The sequence below is a fragment of the Schistocerca cancellata genome, chromosome 4 (genome assembly GCF_023864275.1).
Source record: "Schistocerca cancellata isolate TAMUIC-IGC-003103 chromosome 4, iqSchCanc2.1, whole genome shotgun sequence".
Lineage (NCBI taxonomy): Eukaryota > Metazoa > Arthropoda > Insecta > Orthoptera > Acrididae > Schistocerca > Schistocerca cancellata.
Window position 1 is genome coordinate 236,330,615 of NC_064629.1, and position 22,268 is coordinate 236,352,882.

Consider the following 22,268-nt stretch of genomic DNA (forward strand, 5'->3'; position numbering starts at 1 on the left):
AGAGGAGAACGTAGAAAGCTTCAAATGAAAAATCTGAATGCAAAATCCACAAGCACGCAATGTTGGTGGTCGTCACTAAGTGATTAGAAGAGCCTACCTGTATGACGCCTTGTCATAGTTCTTTCCAACATATGCCATTCCACAAGCAATGGAAAGACCCTGTCCTAGAGATCCAGTTCCAACATCAATAAAGTTTAGGCGAGGAGTGGGGTGGCCTTCAAGATCACTATCAATTTTTCTCAGATTCTGCAGGTCTTTTACAGGGAAAAGACCAGCTTCTGCCCATGCTGAAAGAAAAGACTATTTTTAATAGGAAGCAAAAACTCAAATTTTATTTCAGTTATATGAGAGCTAATCTGTAGTGCAATGGGACTGTATGACATTGTCGAAATAGCAATAACAAGGACAAAACAATTGGTTACATAGGAATGGCCCGACAATGTGAGCAACTGATGTTCCTTTTAATGGAGCAAATCCAGAGGCCTTTACTTCATTTGTGTGGTTTGGCAAAGTAAAGTGGATCTCAGATTCAGTCAATGATATTTATTACTGGCAAGTAAAAGGGCTAAAAATAAAAAGATAGCACAAACCTGCATACAAAATAGGTGCGGCATGACCCTTTGATAGTATGAATCTGTCACTTGATGGGTCTCGTGGCTCCGAAATCTTGTAACGCATTGTATTGAAAAACAGAACAGACATGATTTCCGCCATTGATGCACATGATGTTGGATGGCTGAAACAAACAAACAGTACTAGCAATTAACCAAGAGTTGTCGTTCAAGAAATTTTAAACTACAATACTAGAACTGCTGTATCATAAGAAGGTAACAGTAGCCAGTTGCTTCCACAAGAAACATATAGAACAACAATACTTGTCGCTGAAAAGGAGGAATACACAGTTATACTAAAAATGCAAATTTTTCCCTCTGGTTAAATCGGTGTGTTGGATCAAATTGTTCGCCTATCAGCGCCTGGTAAGTACACACTTATCTTCAAACACAAATATTATCATTATGAAGCACACAAAGTTTTAACGATGATCTACTTAATTTGTGTTTGATAATTCTCACCCGTCTCAGATTCCAGCGCCTGCCCTGTCCAATAGTAATTTTTTCCCCCCAACAATCTACAATAATTGTAGCAGGAGCGGATACTACGTCACAGTGACGTAAACGTGAGTGCGAAATGCCCACTTAAAATTCGGCTAAGTCATCAGCGGTTTCTTTCATAGCTGGCAATATCTTTTTGGCGCTTTTTTTAAAGGATCTTCGCAAAGAAAGCTCATACTCACGGTGGATCTGAGAAATGACACGAATTGCCGTGTGCCTCACAGTGTAATTTCGTTCGCCTAACAAGAGGATGCGGCATTGTACACACAAAACAATTCCGTCAATATTTAACACCTGTTGAAGACCTTTATACAGTCCTCTGACTTACCAACTATTAAACTTACATGTCATTACGACCAATCACAATTACTTTTGTTTAAACTTTTAGTAGGTATGTAATTGCCTATAGAAAATATTACGAAGAAAGCCTCCCTTAGCAAAATTTCGGTCTTTTTCGAATCAAAATTATCCAATACAAATTTGACGGTTACGCGCATGCCGTACATTAAACGACTGTACCGGTATATATTTTGAAACACTTCGTGTCACTCGTCATGCGCTTTAACAGGAGAGACCTTATTAGATAAACAGAGGACAAAAAAGATTTATTAAAAAAAGACACTTCATCTCTTTCTTGCTACATAACTGGGCTTCGTGCATATGTCACTCATGGCGATAATTCCCCAGCAGCAAAGAACAAGCATTATTAGGCACCTACCTGAACACGTGAAGACGCAAGACCGGTACCGGCATCAAATGTGAACTTTCGTCCATTTTACAAGGTTATGAATACTTAAAAGGAACTGATGCATGTTGCAGGCCTGTTCCACATGCGAAGGATAACTAAAACGACTACAATTGCCAGGCAAAATAATTGTTAGGCAACTTTGCGTTATACGAATCTGCAGAACTTGTTTATCTCTAACACCTTACTCACCCTGATTTTGCAGTATTTGTTGCTTCTATACTGTCGATGCGCAGCTTATTCGCGATATCCTGCAGTTCGGCAACATTTGGTTTGACATATGTTTCCTTCATTTTATTCAAAGTATAGTATCACCACTCCCTCAAGCAGTCCCTCTACACTGTAAATGTAAAAGATCAGGCGAGCTCAGTGGGATATATAGCTAGCTCGTTACCGCGCATGCGCAGAACTGCTCACAAGGGGGGAACGAGTCACCTTCAAGCCCGACGCCTGTGTAGCAGTGCAACGGTGATAACACCAACGCTTATTTTATTTTCGATCACCAGCTAACGAAATACTGATATAACTCATTGCTACTTACATCACTACTATGGGGTATCACGGTTCTTTAAAAGATATATTAATGACGAGTATAAGGTTAGAAGAACACGGAACTTTTCTGGTGTAATTTACTTATTTAGATAATGTACATAACGTTAAGTAGAAGAGAAACCAGATTTTTGACAAATTATAGATAAGATTAGATGTACTTTTCGTTCCAATAGATCCATAGTGAGTAGATCCTCAAGTATGTAAAATATCTCACAACAACAAGAATACAAAATTAATATTTATAAAGAAAAATATACAAATATGGTATGTACAATGTACAAATGTATCTTCAACAGATCCCAAGTGAAATGGTCCTACAGGATGTGGACTAATTCAAAAAATCTTGAACATATTTTTCTTTGAAAGGTAATAAACAAATAGGAAGGAAGTATGTCTGGTGCTTACGGGCGCAAATAAACAAATAGCTCCATGCATGTATATTGCCGATGGGGCGTCTGTAAAGGGGGAATATGATGGCTCGGATTACTTCCCCTCCACCACTAATTATTACCAAGCTAGGTTTTTAATGCAGATATGGTTGATAACACATTGCTTCACTCAGAACCACTGATCAGCGACATGATTGATCGAACACATATTTTGGCTATGCATTTCACCATTGAGAGAGGCGTCAACTGCTCGCCAATAACAACAGAAATTCTCAATTTGTAACGTATTTTGCTGTCAAATGTACGAAATAGATGTATCACGGACTTTGTCTTATCGAAAACTATTACTCTCTTCTGGTATATGCGAATTCAGCATTCATGGATACAATTACAGGTAAAATTAATTTTACTGGTCGATATTTAATATCGGTAAATAAATTAGGCATAGACTTCATTGTTTAGACTTTAAAGAAATTTAAACCTTTCAGGGAAGATGCACGGGCTCATTCAAATTCACATTGCCTTAAAGAAATAGCGACTGCAGTCAATTTTTTTGTCATTATGTGAGGACAAAGACAAGAATGGTTATTTCAAAATCGAACTCAACCACGGCTGAGCAAATTGAGATGAACCGAACCAAACATAAGTCTATTCCAAAAACAATAATATTTTGTTGTGTTCGTGATTTTTCACTTCGTGGAAAATACTCTAAAGGTAAGTATTTGTAAGACCTACTTCCTTGCTCCCTAAATGCAGGAAACAAAATTCTTGGATTTCACATACGGACGCACTCAGAAAAATTTAAATCTCTTTATCACAGGGTCCAGAATGATTTTATTAACATTTGTGAATCTATAGTCAAGAAACTAATGAAAATTGGTCGCAGACTGACGAGAATGCCAACATTAGTGGCAAGGAGCAAAAATCTGAGATTATTAAAGATGATGCTGGTGTTCTCTGTACAACGAAACAAGAATTTGTCGAGGTAGATAAATTCGATGCAGGACGTGTTGCAGGTGATGTTCAACATTTCACGGAAGAAGCTGGATTGTAAATTACTACGAGGATTGGTTTAGGATTTGACAGGTAGTCCACAGTGGTTGGTAAAGTTAATGTTACGGCAATCAGTTACTGATCAGAAATAAAAACTCCGGGACGGTAGCTCAGTGTGTTCCGTCAGAGGGCTGCGAGCTCTCTGTAATAAAAATAAATAAATAAATAAAAATACTGAGTCAAGGGATCAACGGTCAACTTGAACGGACGTCTTGTGACGTCCTCCCAGACCAAACGCAACGAACTATATCGAAGAAAAAAGTGGTCAGCGCGGCGGTCTGTCACGCCAAGGGGCCCGGGTTCGATTCCCGGCAGGATTGGGGATTTTCTCCGCTACGGGACTGGGTGTTGTGTTGTCCTCATTATCATTTCATCATCACCGGTGGAAGGCAACGGGAAACCATCACTGGAATCATTTCCCTAGACGCTCATGCGGTGGACCTCTCTGACGAGGCTTCCCCCATGACAAGACCTGACGTACGGCAGAACACAAAGTTTTTTTCCCCCATCAGTTGAATCTAGTGGCCAATGACGACTATGATCTGGTAGAAATTAGAAACACAATGGAAACTATGAAGCATGTGAATGCCACAGTTTTGAATAAACGGCCTGAAATCCAGGGTGTCCAACGAGTTATGAAATAAAACTAGGAAATATCCACAAAAGCAGTTTATTTGTACTCCCATAATGCTAGGTTCAAACTGAAAATTAAAACAGTATGTCGTTAATTATTACTTTGTGACTGTCTAATCACAGCTGCATAGAACACAGTTTTTTTGCCATATGCTTTTCGTCTTTATTGTTTGCAAACAATCTAAAGAGGCCTGGAATATGTACAAATCTTTGTTTATATTATTTAGTTCACATTTAGGACGTTGGACATATAGGTTATAAACAGCTCTGTCACTTTTTGCATTTCTATGATGTAGTAATAATTTAAAGTACTACTTTCAGATTTCGTGTGTACTCATCTATATGTCTTCTTGTTCCTTTGTTATAGCTGTTCTTCGTCTGCTTGCTCCCATTTGAAAGGGGCCTTAACCACTTCGGCTATCCGTGAACGCCTCCTGCTTTGGCTCAAACACCAATATGCCACGCAGTATACGTCACTACACGGTAATCCCCTAAGTGTTCTAGTCCCAATCCGACACAGTTTATGGCAATATATTCGCATTCAGCGAATTTATTTCGAACTAATTTCGGAAGACAGTCAATCATCATTAATGTCTGTTCATCCAGACATGCCGAGACGAACATGGGTATCGAGTCCTCTTAACCTCGTTCTCACTGGTGTGGGAATACAGAGGAAAGCTGCAGCATTATGTGATGATTGTAGCGGACTACATTATACAGATGTAGATAGTGTGACCTATGGAAGTTTGGGTTGGTCCGGCGAGAGTGCACGGATACCCGAAATACAGTAGTTACGGCGACCACTGGCGACAAGCGGGAAATCCGGCCTCGTCGCGGTCCGGAACAAACTTTCATGTGTGACTAATAGTACTTTCATACCTGATATTGGTATTCGCATTCAGCGAATTTATTTCGAATTAATTCTAGGTTTAAATTAACGCTTTCTTCGTGACTTTTCCTTCTCAGACGTAAGTCGATTTTCACGATGGCGAAGTCTTTTGTGTTCCCTGATAGAAATCCTTTTAAATTTACGTTTAATTAGCTCTGTTTCCAAGTCATATATGTCAAAGTCTCTTCCGCAGCAAAGTTGGACACACACATTTACAGGAAACTATCGGTAACGACCGTCTGTTGCAGGATACAGAGTATTACAGTAAACCCCCGATTCTTTTAAGAATCGATTGCCATGTATAAAACAGCTTCAAATGTCTGATTGCTAACTACACTACTGGCCATTAAAATTGTTACACCACGAAGATGACGTGCAACAGACGCGAAATTTAACCGACAGGAAAGAGATGCTGTTGTTGTTGTTGTGGTCTTCAGTCCTGAGACTGGTTTGATGCAGCTCTCCATGCTACTCTATCCCGTGCAAGCTTCTTCATCTCCCAGTACCTACCGCAACCTACATCCTTCTGAATCTGCTAAGTGTATTCATCTCTTGGTCTCCCTCTACGATTTTTACCCTCCACGCTGCCCTCCAATACTAAATTGGTGATCCCTTGATGCCTCAGAACATGTCCTACCAACCGATCCCTTCTTCTAGTCAAGTTGTGCCACAAACTTCTCTTCTCCCCAATCCTATTCAATACTTCCTAATTAGTTATGTGATCTACCCATCTAATCTTCAGAAGATGCTGTGATATGCAAATAATTAGCTTTTCAGAGCATTCACACAAGGTTGGCGCCGGTGGCGACACCTACAACGTTCTGACATGAAGAAAGTTTCCAACCGATTTCTCATACACAAACAGCAGTTGAGCGACGTTGCCTGGTGAAACGTTGTTGTGATGCCTCGTGTAAGGAGGAGAAATGCGTACCATCCATCGCTTTTCCGACTTTGCGCCTATCGCGATTGCGGTTTATCGTATCGCGACACTGCTGCTCGCGTTGGTCGAGATTCAATGACTGTTAGCAGAAAATGGAATCGGTGGGTTCAGGAGGGTAATACGGAACGCCGCGCTGGATCCCAACGGCTTCGTATCACTAGCAGTCGAGATGACAGGCATCTTATCCGCATGGCTGTAACGGATCGTGCAGCCACGTCTCGATCCCTGACTCAACAGATGGGGACGTTTGCAAGACAACAACCCTCTGCGCGAACAGTTCGACGACGTTTGCAGCAGCATAGACTATCAGCTCGGAGACCATGGATGCGTTTACCCTTGACGCTGCATCACAGACAGGAGCGCCTGCGATGGTGTACTCGACGACGAACCTGGGTGCACGAATGGCAAAACGTCATTTTTTCCGATGAATCCAGGTTCTGTTTACAGCATCACGATGGTCGCATCCGTGTTTGGCGACATCGCGGTGAACGCACATTGGAGGCGTGTATTTGTCATCGCCATACTGGCGTATCACCTGGCGTGATGGTATGGGGTGCCATTGGTTACACGTCTCGGTCACCTCTTGTTCGCATTGACGGCACGTTGAACAGTGGACGTTACATTTCAGATGTGTTACGACCCATAGCTCTACCCTTCATTCGATCCTGCGAAACCCTACATTTCAGCAGGATAATGCACGACCGCATGTTGCAGGTCTTGTACTGGCCTTTCTGGATACAGAAAATGTTCGACTGCTGCCCTGGCCAGCACATTCTCCAGATCTTTCACCGATTGAAAACGTCTGGTCAATGGTGGCCGAGCAACTGGCTCGTCACAATACGCCAGTCACTACTCTTGATGATCTGTGGTATGGTGTTGAAGCTGCATAGGCAGCTGTACCTGTACACGCCATCCAAGCTCTGTTTGACTCAATGCCCAGGCGTATCAAGGCCGTTATTACGGCCAGAGGTGGTTGTTTTGGGTACTGATTTCTCAGGATCTATGCACCCAAATTGCGTGTAAATGTAATCACATGTCAGTTCTAGTATAATATATTTGTCCAATGAATACCCGTTTATCATCTTCATATTTTCTTGGTGTAGCAATTTTAATGGCCAGTAGTGTAAATTAGGTAGTGTGTTAAATAAATTACTTAAGAAAGTAAGCGAGAAAAAGTTTGGAAAAGGTTTGACATTACGCTAAAGGTTTGTTGGAAGACGCTAAGTGCTTTCACAATGAAACACTGGATGAATATAGTCTGTAGTTCTGCGCTCCATTTTATGCAAAACAGGTTTCTCACGCATCACAATGTTTATGAACTATTTGTCTTACAATGATATAATTTTGCAGGTACATTCATGAAGAGACTGACTGCAAAGTGTGTTGCGAACGAAATTTGCAATAAAACGTCATGCCTCATGTTGAATTTTTACGGCGCGCCATGTTAAACTCAAGCTAGTTTGTTACGCCTCCAAATGTCTATGATGCCATAGTTCCCGAACTTTGTGTCGTATAATAACATAATTTTGCAGGTACATTTAGTGCTATCTGTAGATACTACCTGCAGACTGTCTTGGGAATGGATTCGGTAGCAAAGAAGTAATAAATTAAAAGGTCGTGTCTGTTGCGGAATTTTTACTGCATGAACAGCATAAATGTAATAAGCGATAAACTTCTTTCCTTCTGTCATTTTATGGGGGGCATCACCGAGAAAAAGTTTCGTAAAGGTATGAAATTACGTGTAAAGTCTGCTAGAAGCAGCTAAAGTGATCTCATTCTCAAATACTGGATGAATATAGTCCGGGTATTTGTTCGCTTTAAGTTAAACTGCCTCCATACAAACACACAATTTCGAACTGTAACACCTGTCTTATTGTGTTTAACATTTAACATAAGATCAGACCTCTTCATGAGTAGATTATGACAGCATTTTAAATTTTTAAATTCGGTTAATAACTACGCAAAACATTGAAAATGAAATTGTCGTTGCCCCTGGAAGCCGTTAGATAGGTAAGTCGTAACTAGAACCGGGTGTGGGGCAGTTGCTTAGTAATAAAAATTCTAACATTACGACTTTCCTGGAAGAGAAGTTGCTTCTCTCAATGAATCAGCATGGATTCAGGGAAAATCATTCGTGTGAAACATGGTACTCAATATGACACAAATTTTGTACGTTAGTATGTTTTTCTGCATTATTAAAATCATCCATAAAACGTATAATGTGGCGCTACCTACGCAAATACGGTTCTGAATTGTAGTAAAACAAAGTGTGGCCATCTGAAGATGGCTATGAAACCGGTCGTGGCAATAAAGTAGACCTTTTCCAAAACTATTTGTGACTAATCCCTTCTCCAGCAAAATTCCATAAATGAATAACAACTACGGAGGTCAGCAAGATCGAGCATGGCAAAAAGAAATTGACAAGAAAGTATCAACGTAGGATAGATGCAAGGAGATGCAGAAAGACTAGGACAAAGTATCTGTTTAATGTAATGAATGGCTTTGCTTTGCGGGTGCGTGCAAGGGCTGGGCACAAATCACCGATTCACATAATTTATATTTTTCTCAGCATAATATTTCATAGTTTGTTTCGGTTTTCCAGCCAAGCTGGAAGCTGAAGCTTGCGGGTTGAAGATGTCCTTCAATAAAAATAAATCAAGAACAGCTAAACAGATAAGAGGCCACCCGATATCTGGGGTTGCTGAGACACATCTTCTCATTCCACATACAGCGTGTCTGCACGAGAGGACGTTACATAATGAACAGATCAGTCGATACATAACAGAAAAGGTTCGGACTCCCGTCACATAGTATTGGCTATTGCGACAGCTGTTGCCCGCCACTGACCAAGAGCCCTGGGCAGACGGACGGGTGCAAAGGGTGGGAGGTCGCAAAATACATTTTAGTAGAATTGTTTATATTTTACACGTACCAGTTTCCAATTTCTCAGGTACATTTCGGAAAATAAAGACACACGATGATTAAGGATCTCGAAGACGACAAGGAATACTTCAAAATTGTAAGCTATCTTCAGGGTGTTACAAAAAGGGATGGCCAAACTTTCAGGAAACATTCCTCACACACAAATAAAGAAAAGATGTCATGTGCACATGTGACCGGAAACGCTTAATTTCCATGTTAGAACTCGTTTTAGTTTCCTCAGTATGTACTGTACTTCCTCGATTCACCGCCAGTTGGCCTAATTGAAGGAAGGTAATGTTGACTTAGGTGCTTGTGTTGACATGCGACTCATTTCTCTACAGTACTAGCATCAAGCACATCAGTACGTAGCATCAACAGGTTAGTGTTCATCGCGAACGTGGTTTTGCAGTCAGTGCAATGTTTACAAATGCGGAGTTGGCAGATGCCCATTTGATGTATGGATTAGCACGGGGCAATAGCCGTGGTGAGGTACGTTTGTATCGAGACAGATTTCCAGAACGAAGGTGTCCCGACAGGAAGACGTTCGAAGCAATTGATCGGCGTCTTAGGGAGCACGGAACATTCCAGCCCATGACTCGCGACTGAGGAAGACCTAGAACGACGAGGACACCTGCAATGGACGAGGCAATTCTTCGTGCAGTTGACGATAACCCTAATGTCAGCGTCAGAGAAGTTGCTGCTGTACAAGGTAACGTTGACCACGTCACTGTATGGAGAGTGCTACGGGAGAACCAGTTGTTTCCGTACCATGTACAGCGTGTGCAGGCACTATCAGCAGCTGATTGGCCTCCACGGCTACACTTCTGCGAATGGTTCATCCGACAATGTGTCAATCCTCATTTCAGTGCAAATGTTCTCTTTACGAATGAGGCTTCATTCCAACGTGATCAAATTGTAAATTTTCACAATCAACATGTGTGGGCTGACGAGAATCCGCACGCAAGTGTGCAATCACGTCATCAGCACAGATTTTCTGTGAACGTTTGGGTAGGCATTGTTGATGATGTCTTGATTGGGCCCCATGTTCTTCCACCTACGCTCAATGGAGCACGTTATCATGATTTCATACGGGATACTCTACCTGTGGTGCTAGAACATGTGCCTTTACAAGTACGACACAACATGTGGTTCATGCACGATGGAGCTCCTGCACATTTCAGTCCAAGTGTTCGTACGCTTCTCGACAACAGATTCGGTGACCGATGGATTGGTAGAGGCGGACCAGTTCCATGGCCTCCACGCTCTCCTGACCTCAACCCTCTTGACTTTCATTTATGGGGGAATTTGAAAGCTCTCGTCTATGCAACCCCGGTACCAAATATAGAGACTCTTCGTGCTCGTATTGTGGAAGGCTGTGATACAATACGCCATTCTCCAGGGCTGCATCAGCGCATCACGGATTCCATGCGACGGAGGGTGGATGCATGTATCCTCGCTAACGGAGGACATTTTGAACATTTCCTGTAACAAAGTGTTTGAAGTCACGCTGGTACGTTCTATTGCTGTGTGTTTCCATTCCACGATTAATGTGATTTGAAGAGAAGTAATAAAATGAGCTCTAACATGGAAAGTAAGCGTTTCCGAACACATGTCCACATAACATATTTTCTTTCTTTGTGTGTGAGGAATGTTTCCTGAAAGTTTGGCCGTACCTTTTTGTAACATCCTGTTTAACACAGAATTCTTTCTAGTTTCTTGCCTGTTGAATCCTGCCCATTCGTCTAACATAGGGTGTCTAGGAAACATGCTTTCTCGGATCGCTAGACAAACAATTGAAGCAAATCGTATTAATGGGTTTTATTATGAAAATAAAAAAATACAATACTTAACTTTGTGTTATACAGATGTGTCGCAAGCAAAGGGCGACAGACAAAATAAAAAATCTCTTCAGTATAACAATTCCAAGTTTGAGCTACATAGAATGTACGAGCAAAGTAATGAGCTTTGAACGCTTCTACACTGGTCGCTGGTCTTGAAGCTTTTCGTAGAACTGACTAGTCTTCAACTGGCTGCGGCGCTTATGTTCTCTTCGCACAGAGGCCGCTGCTGTCGCGTTGTCGTCCTCTGGGGAGGGGTCGGTCAGCGTGCAATTGGCTGACGTCTTCTTCACAGCCCTCTCTGCTCTCTCGTCCCCGATTGGCGTGTCGGCGCTTGACTTTACCACGGTCTAACACACAATCTAACATAACAGTCGCGACACTTCGCCTCGATTTTGTTGCCTTCAGGGCCAGCAGCGCCCCAAGCGGCCGGTAGGTTGGCTCAAATGGCTCTGAGCACTATGCGACTTAACTTCTGAGGTCATCAGTCACCTGTAACTTAGAACTAATTAAACCTAACTAACCTAAGGATATCACACACATCCATGCCCGAGGCAGGATTCGAACCTGCGACTGGAGCGGTCGCTCGGCTCCAGACTGTAACGCCTAGAACCGCACGGCCACTCCGGTCGCCGGTAGGTTGAACTGTGAGTTCGGCGCGATCGTGAAAGCGAATAGGGATTGTTTATTTTGCTTTATACAATGGTTTTTACCATCGGGAGCGTTTGTAGCGCAATAAATTGCAGCAGCAACAGGAATAAGACACCACAGCTGTCTTTTTTAGGTTTCCTAAGGATTCTGAGAGGTAAATACCATCATGTTACTAAACTGTATCGTCAGGATTCACTTCCAAACTGTATGTGTATAAATGATGACTTTCGTTTTAGGAGCAGAAAATGGCTAGTTAATAGCAGACGAGAAGACCTTATGAAGAAAGACCCAGTTTACCTGTATAATAATATTAGGTTTTGTTCGCTACATTTCGAACAAAACCAGTTCATGAACGCAGACAGTAACAAACCCGTGTGGAATGCAGTACCCACACAGTTTGACATTCCAAATAAGCCACCTCAGCTGACGATGAAGAGGAAACTGTCACAAAGATTCGTCAGTCAATCTAAAGCTATAAAATAGTCCTATGACACAGAAGCAGCCAGTTCAACTCTCCATGTATCAGTGCCAGATTCGTGTGAATCATCAACACAGACCTGCTTTGATGATGAAGTGGTTAGATTAAGTGCAGCTGTTCGTGTCTTACAAAAGTGTGTGAAGTGTCAGAATGTGCAGATCGCTAGACTTCGAGCGAAACTATTATGGGACAAGGAAAATGCCTACAGACAGATTGTTTGAAAATTATTCAAATATTTGGTTTTTCGTGAAATGTAATGTAATCAGCTCATTATAATGTTTTCAGTATATTTCTCCCACTATTTGGCAGTTGCTTGTCCCACTTAGAATAATATAAAGATGAAGGTCGTACTTGTGGCGACAGGCGACAATGACAAACACAGTAGGCCTACAGAACGATAAACGAGCTGTCGATCGCTTTTGCATGTAGAGGTACATGTCTGTGCTTATTACATGTGAATCTGTGTGTTTATATTCTTTTGATATCAACATGGTAAGCTGCAATTCTGTCCAATGTCACAAGTGTTTCTTGACGAATGTGTTGTAGCTTGCCACTCTATTCATGGTTTTTGTCCATACTTGCGCTTATTTTAGAATCATTTTTAGAAACATATATGCCTTCTGATACTACACAAACTCTTGGAGGCAAGAAAATAACTCGAATAATTCGGAAATTACGTAGGAAATGGATGCAAACAAACATTATCCTTACGACGCGTCTGACGTTCACCTTACCTGCCGCTTGGAGCACTAGTGTCGCTCCATATGTCAAACTTTCACAGCAGTGAGTGTCGCGACTGTTATGTTAGTCTGTGACTTTACGCCGTAACATTGCCCACGTATCTAGGCTTGCCTTCTGACCGCCTGTAGAAGACATGACAGCCAGGTATCCATTCGTTGGCTGACTGTAGCTGTGCTGACAACAAATCCGACTCGGTCCATGGGTTCTCAGGTATAACCAACAGTACCAAGCAAGTTAGCCAAGATCACTAATATAAAAATAACAAAACGAGTGACTATCCGAATGTATTAGTCTCGTCATTTACGTAGATATAACCACAGTCTAAAGACCTGTGTTCACAATCGATGTGCTAATTGAAATACTGATAGTGGTGAACGATAGCGAGGCGGCGCAGTGGTTAGCACAATGGACTCGCATTCGAAAGGACGACTGTTCAAACCCGTGCCCGGCCATTCCCATTTAGGTCTTCCGTGATTTCCCTAAATCGCTTCAGGCAAATGCGACGATGTTTCCTTTGAAAGGGCGCGGCCGATTTTCTTCCTCATCCTTCCCTAATCCGAGCTTGGACTCCGTCTCTAATGACTTTGTTGTCGACGGAACGTTAAACACTAATCTCCTCCTCTGATGGTGGTGAATGAACACTTCAGTATTATATCGTGTAAATTTTGATGGTGTCGAAATTGAGAGAGTTTGTTGCTATTATAGTTCTTAAATCAGCTGTGGTACATATATAAGTTACTTCTCATATTTTCTGACGAATGCTTTACAAATACTGTATTTCTCTAAATCGCAATTTCTTAACTTAAGCTAAAGCGATGTTCTAAGCACGAATTATTATTATATGCCAGGCGTGATGGTGCACTGGTAAAGCGAGTGCCCTGTACCGAAAGATCGCAGGCTCGAGTCCCGGTAGGGCCACGAAAGTTTTCAGTATCTCTATAATATACACTTTACATCACAGCGATGGAAAAGTCGCCAGGAATGACACCTGGTTCGAGCTCCACGTAAAAATGTGCGTCCACTTTCCCCGGTTGGATAATCCGACCACAGGCCCTGCCGCGCCCAACGATACCGACCGATCGACATGTCATCCTCCGCCATTGGTGTCATTGGATGCGGTATGGGGGGCGAGGTGTCAGCACATCGCTTTCCCAGCCGCTGTCAGTTTCCGTGACCTGGAGCCGCTACTACGCAGTCAAGTAGCTCCTTAACTGGCCTCACGAGGCTGAGTGCTCTCCTACCAAGGAAAAAGCCCTGGCAGTACCGGGAATCCAGCCCTCGTGCTCCGCATGGTAGTCAGCCGCGATGACCACTCAGCTACGGAGGCGGACCCCGGCAGTATAACTGGGGCGTGAATGAACATGAACAGTCACAACCGCAAGAAGCTTCTTTTTTCCATGAGGTTACCGGTTTGGTTTCGGTCTGTTTTATACCATATTCAGATCTCCCCCATGATGGTAGACAGTGGCGGTGAAAGGAGCAGGTGCTATATCTCCACGAATGCAGTTAGCGATCCTGGAGACACGTTACTGCAGTGCAACTTGCAAGGGCAATGTGCTTGACACCTGAATGACGGACTGCAGATGACGATGTCTCACCATAAAGTCATCCATATGTTGTGGACACGCTACAGGGAGACAGGTTAGCACACAAGGCGAGTTGGACAAGGTCGCCGACGCATTACAACCCCACTGACCATCTCTGCGTTGCGGCGTTCGACAGCTGCGGTACGATCTCAGACGGGCTACAGGAGCCTCTGTGTCGGATCAGACTTTACGGAAAAGGTTACGGGAAAGGACCTTACGTCCTGTTCGAGTACCCCGTTTGATACGACAATATCTAGCAACTTGCCTTTAGTTCTGCCGTTCCCATGTCAACTGGCGACATCGTCACTGGCGAAACGTGTTGTTCACAGACGAGTCCAGATTTCCCCTGACACAACGTGATGGTCGCTTTCGTGTTTGGAGACACTGAGGTAAGTCGTACCTGCCAAATAGTGTCCAGGAAATCGACAGATTCGGCTAAGGTTCTGCGATGGTGCGGGGAGGCATCAGTGTTGACAGTCGTACGGATTTTGTCGTTGTCCATGGTCGTCTTACCGCCAGGCAGTATATCGAACAAATCCTGTTGGACCACGTGGTGGCCCTGAATTCTTTCTCATGCACGACAGTGCAAGGGTACAGGTGGTAGGCGATACGTCTTGCGAAGCCTGGACGTTGATGTAATGGAATAGCCAGCGGTGAGCCCCGGAACATACCTGACAGATGTGTTCGTGGTCTTCCTGTTCCACCACTCCAAGAACTCTCAAGATCTCTCACTGAAGAATGGGAATGTATACCACGGGGTGATATCCGCGGACTTACACAGAACATGCTACATAAGTTTCAGGAGGTGATAAATGCTCACGGAGGGCATACACGTTATTGAGGCAGTCAAAGTGCAATGTAAAGCACCCAGGATGACGGGATAAATGATTGTTTCCACTTTGTTTTCGACACCTGTCATGCGTTTCAGCAATTATTGCTCGGTGGAATATGGCAGACGCCCAATGTCATGTTCGCCTAATTCTTTTGAGCAGTACAATTTTGTAGATGCTACTGTGTTTTATCAGAAACGTTTTCCGATTCCTTGAAAATCACGCAATTAAAAGTAACGGATATTGCAGTCATAGATTCTTGTTAGTATTCTCAATCCAGGTACAGTGAACGTCAATGAATTTCATTGAGTTGCTTTTAGCGGTAATATCTTACAGGGCACAAGAACTAAAACGAAAAGGAACTTCAGGTAACAACATCAATAAAGTTCACAATAAATATAGAGTTCACAGTAAACAATAATCACAGAAATTCACTTACGAGGAGGTAATAGCTAACACCAATAGCAGTGAGCTGGCATGAAACAAACTACTATAATTTACTTTAAGGAGACTACAATAAATAGCTGTTCCTGCGGTATAGTTAGTAAAATGAAGTAAACCGACCATAAATAGACTGCAGACGGCGGGGCAACGCCTCAAAATGGCCAGTCTGGTGAGTTTCAAAGAGATACGGAAATGACGGATAACCTAAAACTAAGATTTGAAGCCCTGTCCTCCGAAATACAGATTTATTGTCTTCCCACCTTGCTCGTAACCTAGAGCTGTAGTTGTCTACAGGAATATATCGTCGTTGGTCGGCTACAGGGAAATACGAAATAATTTTGGAAAATTTTTCCTTGCTGTAATCTATGACAGATCTCTTTTAAATTGGATAAATACCCTAATGTTCATCACAAGAAGAAAGAGCCTTACACTGTCGGATTACAAGGTTAATAGTGAATTAGTTGAACATGTCGCGTAGTATAAATATTTAGAGATAATATTATGTGGTGCAACGAAATGGGTGGAACATCCATAATCAGTAGTATGTAAGGCGAATGGAAACATTACATTTGTTGGAATGTGTACTACATCGGCCAGACGAGACGCTTCGCCTGCCGTCTAGCCACAATGGCCGCCTGGTACAGCAGACTCCAAATATCTGTGCAGTCGGCAGCCAAGGAAATGCAGCCTGTATTTTACGTCCGAACAGGTATCGGACCCACACCCATTCTCTCACTGTTGTTGTTGTTGTTGCGGTCTTCAGCAGGAAGACTGGTTTGATGCAGCTCTCCACGCTAGTCTATCCTGCGCAAAATGCAACCTGTGTCTCGCTACAGTCTGGAACCGCACGACCGCTACGGTCGCAGGTTCGACTCCTGCCTCGGGCATGGATGTGTGCGATGTCCTTAGGTTAGTTAGATTTAAGTAGTTAAGTTCTAGGGGACTTATGACCACAGCAGTTGAGTCCCATAGTGCTCAGAGCCATTTGAGCCAACCTGTGTCTATTTGGATCTGTTTACTGCGTACACGCGTTAGTCTCCCTTTACAGGTTTTATCCCCCCCCCCTTTTTACACACACACACACACACACACATACACACACACACATACACACACACATATTATATTCCATTACGAAATCGACGATTCCTTCATGCCTCAGGAAATGTCAAATCAGCCAATCCCTTCTTTTCATCAATTTGTGTTACAAATTTCTTTTTTCCTCAATTCGATTCATTGCCTCCATATTAGTTACTGGATTTACCCGTCTAATTTTCAACATTCTTAAGTAGGACTACATTTCAAAAGGTTCTATTCTTTTCTTCTCTGAACTGCTTATCGTCTATGTCTCACTTCTGTACAAGGCCACACTCCAGATAAATACCTTCGGAAAAGCCTTCCTAACATTTCAATTTACACTGGTGTAAATATTCGTATTCATATACAGAGGTATGAACACAGGTAGAATATGGCACTGCGGTCGGTAACGCCTATATAAGACAACAAGTGTCTGGCGCAGTTGTTAAATCGGTTACTGCCGCTACAATGGCAGGTTATCAAGATTTAAGTGAGCCTGAACGTGGTGTTATAGTCGGCGCGCGAGCGATGGGACACTGCATCTCCGAGCTAACAAATTAAGTGGGGATTTTCCCGTACGACCATTTCATGAGTTTACCGTGAATATCAGGAATCCGGAGGAGGAGGAGGAGGAGATTGGTGTTTAACGTCCCGTCGACAACGAGGTCATTAGAGACGGAGCGCAAGCTCGGGTGAGGGAAGGATGGGAAAGGAAATCGGCCGTGCCCTTTCAAAGGAACCATCCCGGCATTTGCCTGAAGCGATTTAGGGAAATCACGGAAAACCTAAATAAGGATGGCCGGAGACGGGATTGAACCGTCGTCCTCCCGAATGCGAGTCCAGTGTGTTACCACTGCGCCACCTCGCTCGGTCAGGAATCCGGCAAAACATCAAACAAAACATCAAATCTCCGACATCGTTGCGGCCAGAAAAAGATCCTGCAGGAACGGAACCAACGACGACTGTAGACAATCGTTCAACGTGACAGACGTGCAACCCTTCCGCAAATTGCTGTAATGCTGGGCGATCAACAAGTGTCAACGTGCGAACCTTTCAACGAATCATCAGCGATATGGGCTTTCGGAGCCGAAGGCCCACTCGTGTACCCTTGATGACTCCACGACACAAAGCTTTACGCCTCGCCGGGGCCCGTCAACACCGACATTGGACTGTTGATGACTGGAAACATGTTGCCTGGTCGGACGAGTCTCGTTTCAAATTGTATCGAGCGGATGGACGTGTACGGGTATGGAGACAACCTCGTGAATCCGGACTCTGCATGTCAGCAGGGGACTGTTCAAGCTGGTGAAGGCTCTGTAATGGTGTGGGGCGTGTGCTGTTGGAGTGATTTGGGACCCCCGATACGTCTAGATATGATTGTGACAGGTGACACGTACGTAAGCATCCATTCATGTCCATTGTGCATTCCGACGGACTTGGTCAATTCCAGCAGGACAATGCGACACCCCACACGTCCAGAATTGCTACAGAGTGGCTCCAAGAACACTCTTCTGAGTTTGAACACTTCCGAAGTCCATCGAACTCCCCAGACATGAACATTATTGAACATATCTCGGATGCTTTGCAATGAGCTGCTCAGAAGAGATCTCCACCCCGTCGAACTCTTACAGATTTATGGACAGCCCTGCAGGATTCATTATGTCAGTTCCCTCCAGCACTACTTCAGACATTAGTGGAGTCCATGCCACGTCTTGTTGCGGCACTTCTGCGTGCTCACCGAGCGAGGTGGCGCAGTGGTAGCACACTGGACTCGCATTCGGGAGGACGACGGTTCAATCCCACGTCCGGCCATCCTGATTTAGGTTTTCCGTGATTTCCCTAAATCGCTCCAGGCAAATTCTGGGATGGTTCCTTTGAAAGGGCACGGCCGCCTCCCTTCCCCATCCTTCCCTAATCCGATGAGACCGATGACCTCGCTGTTTGGTCTCTTCCCCCAAACAACCAAACCTTTGCATGCTTGCGGGAGCCCTACACGATATTGGGCAGGTGTACCAGTTTCTTTGGCTTTTCGGTGTAAAATGGATGTTAACAAACTTTTCTTTTACAGAAACGCTTTTCTTACTACTGCCAATCTGCAGTTCATATTCTTTCTATTTCCGCAATAATGTGTTATTTTGCTGCCCAAATATCAAAACTCATCCGCTATTTTGAGTGTTTCATTTCCTAGTCTAATTTCCTCAGCCTCGCCTGATTTAATTCGACTACGTTCCATTACCATTATTTTAACTTTGTTGATATTCATCCCATAACCTCTCTTCAAGTACTATGCATTCCGTTCGACTGTTCTTGCAATGCCATTGCCGTCTCTGACAAAATTACCATATTGTCCGGCTGGAGTGAAAGCGGACGTTTGCAGATTCAAGGGCGCTTTTCGAAGGTAGAGATGAATATTGGAAGCATCAATGGGACACAGGAAGTTGACACTTAACGGATGAGACGCATCTTGCCAAGTGAGAGAATGCCTTCTAGGAATAACTTCCTTCGAAGTTGTGTGTGGTCTTTCTACGGTGGGAATTGTGGTCGGTACAATTAAGAAATATGTCGGAAAATAATTTGATTGGTCGGGATAAGAACATCAACCGGTCAATCGCGTGCACTATCAGATATATTTCCCGGTGAGACTCAATAGTGCACACTTCACTTGGAGACACCAGGGTAAGGCCATCTGTAATGGCCTTGCTAATACTTCACCTGTGAGCATCACAGCCCCTAACGCCCGACATCAGTTCAAAGGCACGCATCGCCGCGATATGCTGCCAGCCGACCACCGCCTGTTTAATGACTTCCGTTACAACATTCCCATCAAATTCCACCTGCCAGTTCCGTTTGCCTCTTACCAGGCACCATTACAACACTGGGAACGATCGTAACTATACGACCGCGCTTCGCAACGGAAATTAAAGAAGGGCCTTTGCTTACAGTCGCTTTTCCGGGTTCTGTACCTCAATCGGTAAAACGGAACCCATATAGGACCAGTGTGTCAAAAAAATCGTTTTTTTTTCTAGCCAAAAGTCAAACATAAATGAAAACTATCAAAAGAAACAAACAGTTTCGTTAAATTTTAGTATACAACGTGGAACCAGTAAATCCGCATGTCTTAGCCAGGTAAATTCAATGTTAATCTGTATTCGTAAAGATAAGATTGTGGCGCTTAATTCTGTCACTGACGTAAACTTCCGAATATACTTTTGTCACTAAAGTGAAAAAAAAAACAACAGCGACATTTATTGGTTCTTTGGTGTAATATGCTAATGTAAACATCCTAATTACTAAGCTGAACAGATTCCCAAAACTTCAAATCACATCTTTTTTTGTGATCCGACTTTGATGAAATAAAGCTTTTATACAGCCCCCCGCCACACTCAAGTTATCTGTGAAAACCCCACAAAAATTCATCAACTAGTTTTAAAGATTAGCGTGTTCAAACGCACAGACATGGCGGTTTTGAAGTTTTGTTATTATATAGATATAGAAGATAGGGAAGTCCTGAACCTCACCCATCTACTATCCGAGCAGCTCTACAACCGTAAATTCGCCATATTTGTTTCCCTGACCTAGAGGAAGCATACGACCGTGTATGGCATTCTGGTCTCCTTTTTAAACTCCAGACTTCTGCACTTCCAATCAACTATGTCCACCTTATTGCATCCTTCATCTCCAATCGCCCATCCTACGTAATTTTAATATACCAATTCCCATACCTTCCGCCCCACTGCAGGAGCGCCCCAAAGTCCCGTTATCTCCCATCTCCTTTACATGCTATACATTGCCAATATGCATAAACCATCTCCTCCCATCCACCCCCTTCAGTATGCTAATGAACTGCTTACCTCACCATCCATCCTACGCCTCAAAAGTCCCAACGATCCCTCCAAATCCAACTCAATCAGTTTATCTCCTGGTGTAACCAATGTCTCCTTAAGATTAACTCCTCGAAAACCCAGGCAATAATTATACGCCACACCACTCGCACGTGCCGTCTCCATGACCTGTACCTCACCATTTACGAGCGTCACATCCAGCTAACTAACACATTAAAATACCTTGGACTAACCTTTGACCAGCAACTACCATGGAAACCTCACACACTAACTAGTCAACAGAAAGCCAACCATAGACTAAACTACTGACTGGCCGAAAATGGGGACTACACCCCTACGCTGTCCTTCAAATGTACATATCCCTGATCCACCCCATCATTTGCTATGCAAATGTTGCATGAATATCTGCCGGTGCTAAATTCTTTAAGTCCCTCCAGATCCTTGAATGCCATGCTCTCTGCCTCGCTTTTTGCATCAACTTATCTTCTCCCACAAGGATCCTTTTTACTAACTCGTGAAATTCCCACCTCTCTTTAGTCACTTTGAACACCTCCAAATATCCTACATCATCCGTGAACTCGATTCCTGCAATCCTATTGTGTCCCCTCTCCTTTACCATCCTAGTGTGTTGCCGGGCACCGAGCGAGGTGGCGCAGTGGTTAGCACACTGGACTCGCATTCGGGAGGACGACGGTTCAATCCCGTCTCCAGCCATCCTGATTTATGTTTTCCGTGATTTCCCTAAATCGTTTCAGGCAAATGCCGGGATGGTTCCTTTCAAAGGGCACGGCCGATTTCCTTCCCCATCCTTCCCTAACCCGAGCTAGCGCTCCGTCTCTAAGATCTCGTTGTCGACGGGACGTTAAACAACACTAACCTAACCTAACCTGTTGCCGGGCCTCTGCCTATACATTCGACCAACCATTCACCTGCACGCCCTCTGCACCCTCTCGCAAGGAAATTTCAAATATCTCCCTTTCCTGGACCACAAACTACGCCCCAACATATCCCCCTCCTACCAACTCTGGATTCACCCTACCCTATCCACCCATCCAAGGTCTCCCTCCTCTTCCTCTGCCCATTCTGCACCTCCTCCTTTACCCCCTTGCTGTCGCCCCCCCCCCCATTCCCTCTCCAATCTATGTATCCCACTACCAGTTACCCCTCTCTCCTTGTCTCCCACAGGCACCCTGTCCTGTCACCACCTCTTACCAGTCCTCAGTCCTCATCACCACTACTCTCCTATCTCCTTCCACACCCACTCTTCTTTTCATCTACATCTACTGTCCCTGGGCAGGTCTTTTTCCAGTTTTAGTGGAAATGTTATGTTTTAACGGTCAGTGCATCTTCTGCTGTGTTCGGTGTTTTCAAGTGCTTTTTCAAGTGTTTAGTGTTTTTCAAATGTTTCTCAAGTGTTTTTAACTGTGTTGTCTGCTCCCCTTTTTATCACTGTTTCTAAACAATTCATGAAGCATTATATTAGTTATATTTCTCCCATTCACGCCACCTTTTCATTTAATTTTAAATTTGTAGTACAGATGTTTCC

The 22,268-nt window shown here is 43.5% G+C and overlaps 1 protein-coding gene across 2 annotated transcripts in view; it reads right to left on the reverse strand.

Annotated features, from left to right (window-relative positions):
* LOC126183290 (transketolase) overlaps positions 1–22,268 on the reverse strand; it is a 179,528-nt gene that overhangs the window by 32,686 nt on the left and 124,574 nt on the right. The window contains exons 1-3 of one of the 2 annotated variants that reach the window (XM_049925126.1): positions 2,050–2,211; positions 591–736; positions 98–287 (exon numbers count right to left, since the gene is read on the reverse strand). In XM_049925126.1, coding sequence (XP_049781083.1) covers positions 98–287; positions 591–736; positions 2,050–2,150 — 437 coding nt within the window. In that variant the 5' untranslated portion in view covers positions 2,151–2,211. Of the gene's footprint in view, positions 1–97; positions 288–590; positions 737–2,049; positions 2,212–22,268 lie in introns of those variants that run through there. The other variant, XM_049925125.1, reaches the window with a different exon arrangement.